This window comes from Lycium ferocissimum, chromosome 9 (genome assembly GCF_029784015.1).
Source record: "Lycium ferocissimum isolate CSIRO_LF1 chromosome 9, AGI_CSIRO_Lferr_CH_V1, whole genome shotgun sequence".
Classification (NCBI taxonomy): Eukaryota; Viridiplantae; Streptophyta; class Magnoliopsida; order Solanales; family Solanaceae; genus Lycium; species Lycium ferocissimum.
The window spans coordinates 47424934-47428322 of NC_081350.1; the positions used below are offsets into that span (position 1 = coordinate 47424934).

Below are 3389 nucleotides of genomic sequence, written 5' to 3' on the forward strand. Positions count from 1 at the left end.
TTTTCGTTTACCTTTGGGCGATTTTTAATTTTTATTTTTTTTAAAAAAAAACTTTGGACCAACTCATATCTGACTTCTGCACTTATAATATTCTTGCACTTGATATTCTGTTAGCATAATTTAACAAATCAACCACGCAACAGTAGCATAATTAATTATTAAAGCTCTTCAATGTATTTTCCCGTTTAATTTGTTTTCTTATTGTTTTTTTTCTGGTGATTGGTCCATTTTGTATATATTCGCAACAAGAACTAACAATAAAAAATTACTTAGCTGAGAAGGTGCAAACTGCTAAATATTAAAATCAAGTTTCCAGTACCAGCTCTGCCCTTTTAACAAATCAAAGGATTGATATCACCATCTGCTTGATTCCTATTTAAAGGCCATGAATTTGTGTTCTCCAATCATCTCTTCAAGCCAATAAGAACAGAGAAATTTGGTTAAGAAAGATAATATATAATGGCAACATCAAAATTTCTTTCATTTCTCGTTGTTCAACTTTTTTTGGTCTCGGAGGTTGCTAATTCACAAGGCGTGGAAGTTGGATTCTATAGGAAAACATGTCCAAATGTGGAGGCAATTGTGAAAGAAACAACAAAGCACTACATTTCTATTGCTCCTACTCTGGCTGCTCCATTATTGAGAATGCATTTTCATGATTGTTTTGTTAGGGTAATGCCTTGTTTTTTTCATCCCTTTTTTTTATTTGATTTTTTCATGTCGAATTGTTAGGTGCGAACAAATTCCCACATTGATAGTTGAAAAGATTGAGAAGCTATATATAAGGTGTAGAATACTCGCACTACTAAACAATTGCCTTTTACCAAACAAGGCTAGGGAGGGATAAATTATGTCCACTATCCTAAGAGACTGCTACAGAGTCTCGCGAAAAAGTCAAATATTTAATGTAACAGACTGTTACAAAGTCAAATATTTAACGGTTTGAGGCTTTTTTTTGGGTGGGGGGGGGGGGGGGGGGGGGGAATCGTATAGCCTTACCCAAAAGAATACTATCACATCATGTTAAGAGTATCTTTAGACTAATAATATCACATCAGGTTAAGAGAATTTTTGGACTAACTTATCACGACACAATGCAATTAAAGGACCTTTTTTTTCTCTTTGTTGTCGCAGGGATGTGATGGTTCAGTACTACTTAATTCAACAAATGGAAATCAAGCTGAGAAAGATGCAATTCCGAACCAAAGCCTAAGAGGATTCCAAGTGATTGATGCTGCTAAATCTGCTTTAGAGAAAGAGTGTCCTGGCACGGTCTCTTGCTCTGATATTTTAGCCTTAGCTGCCCGTGACGCTGTTTCACTGGTAACTAATTACTCCTTCTGCCTCAATTTATGTGACATATTTTTCTTTTTAACATGTCCCAAAAAAGAATGTCATATTTTCTTATTTTAAAATAATCTAATTTTAAACCTTTTTAACCTAAATAAAAAGATTCATAAGTTTCAAACGTCGTTCTTTCTTTTTTAAATTATATGCCCAGTACCACTAAATAAATTGAGAGGGATTAGTAGGATGTCTATTCGATCCATTTATTAGCATTTCAATTACTTATGATTTTTCTGTAAGCATACATGTATTATGGGTTGTTTCAGATAAATGGACCAACTTGGCAAGTACCATTGGGAAGAAGAGATGGGAGAGTCTCTATTCTCTCAGAAGCCTTAAAGAACCTTCCAACTCCTTTTGATAACTTCACTACTCTCAAAACATCGTTTGGCGCATTGGGCCTAAATGTAAAAGACCTTGCTGTTCTATCAGGTAAATTCTTACCTAATTTTATTTTAATTTATGTGTCTTACTTTTCCTATTAGTTTGTTTAATAAAAAATTTACTCTCTATATTTAGTAGTAGCTCTTTAATTCCAACAACGCATATGATATGTCTAAGATCGCGAGATTCAAAGGACATTTGGCATTACACACACATCTTTAGTTACCACAAGATCCAAAAGTCTACTTTACTAGAACTTTGTAATCCGTCAAACGAAGACACATAAGATGAAACGTAGAGAATATACTTTCCATCCCAATTTATGTAATGTTGTTTGACTAAGCATGGAGTTTAAGAATGAAAGGAAGATATTTGAAACTTGTGTCTAAAAAGCTATATATATATATATATATATATATATATATATATATATATTTGGCTGTAGATCATCTTATTAAGAGTAAAATGAAAAGTTTAGAGTTAAATTATTATTAATAATAGAATATGCCATTCTTTTTGGCTAACAAAAAAAAAAGTGCCATATAAATTGCGACGGAAAGAATAGTATTAACATAAGAAACCCAAATCCTTCATAATTTATAATATTCTTTCCTTTTATCCTTATTTCAACATAGGAGGACACACAATTGGGATGTCACATTGCTTTTCCTTCTCGAGCCGTTTGTACAATTTCACTGGCAAAGGTGACATCGACCCAAACATGGACCAAAACTACATAGCCCAATTGAAGTCCAAATGTAGGCCTAATGATGTGACCACAATTGTTGAAATGGACCCTGGAAGTTTCAAAAGTTTCGATACTGATTATTACACTACGGTTACCAAAAGAAGAGGGTTGTTCGCATCTGATGCAGCTCTTCTTACTGATAGTCAAACCAAAGACTATGTGTTGTCCCAATTAAAACCACATGGATCAACTTTCTTCAAGGATTTTGGTGAATCGATGGTGAAAATGGGAAAAATTGGAGTCCTTACTGGAACAGCAGGCGAAATTCGAAAGCATTGTGCCTTCAGAAACTAAAAGGAGTTTCGATAAGTTATTTCCGCTGCAAATAAATTTTTTGTCATTTTCGTATTGTTAATTTTAAGGGGATCTATTTGGTGAATACTTTTTTTTTTTTTTTAATTCTGATTATTAGTTCGTGTAAAGTGTACAATATGTTGGTGAACTTTGTTTGCATTGTAAGTTTGTAATTCAGTTCGTTATGCACTGAGCTAATAAAAAAGTCGTTTTGCTTTTACTAGCATGCATTATTAGAAGTTGAAGTGCTAAATCCTATATATAGCATATAATTTTTTTTGTAACCCCTATGAAGTTCTAGCCCCGTCATTTGTGCCTTTTAACTGAATATAAAGTTGTATTCTCCATTGCTATTTGACTATAGCAAATGTATACTCCCTTCGTCCCAAGCTATACGAAGGCTGATCAGTTAGGGGAGTCAAATAGCATTTTTTTTTTTACTCAATGTTAAACATAGCTTCTTCGAGTATTTTATAATAAAATTTACATATTTGGAAACTACATAAAAAATTCTATAAATCTACATAATTAATAATTCACAATATATGAAAAGAGTGGGAGAAAATCTGATCAAAAAAATAATTGGAACTCTATTCTGACTCTTGTGGTATAAAGG

The 3389-nt window shown here is 32.8% G+C and overlaps 1 protein-coding gene across 1 annotated transcript; it reads left to right on the plus strand.

The window, feature by feature from the left end:
* Positions 1 to 384: 384 nt before the first annotated feature.
* Positions 385 to 3013, plus strand: LOC132031126 (peroxidase 27-like). Its single transcript, XM_059420993.1, has 4 exons — positions 385 to 672; positions 1135 to 1323; positions 1614 to 1779; positions 2367 to 3013. The coding sequence occupies exons 1-4, from the start codon at positions 460 to 462 to the stop codon at positions 2771 to 2773; spliced, it is 975 nt and encodes a 324-aa protein (XP_059276976.1). The 5' UTR covers positions 385 to 459; the 3' UTR covers positions 2774 to 3013.
* Positions 3014 to 3389: the final 376 nt, after the last annotated feature.

What these genes read in the sequence shown, in the direction of transcription:
- LOC132031126 (XM_059420993.1), top strand. Translation starts at nt 460, where the DNA reads ATGGCAACATCAAAATTTCTTTCATTTCTCGTTGTTCAACTTTTTTTG. An exon ending in TTCATGATTGTTTTGTTAGG is followed by an intron (nt 673 to 1,134) that starts GTAATGCCTTGT and finishes TTGTTGTCGCAG; the next exon opens with GGATGTGATGGTTCAGTACT. An exon ending in AGACCTTGCTGTTCTATCAG is followed by an intron (nt 1,780 to 2,366) that starts GTAAATTCTTAC and finishes ATTTCAACATAG; the next exon opens with GAGGACACACAATTGGGATG.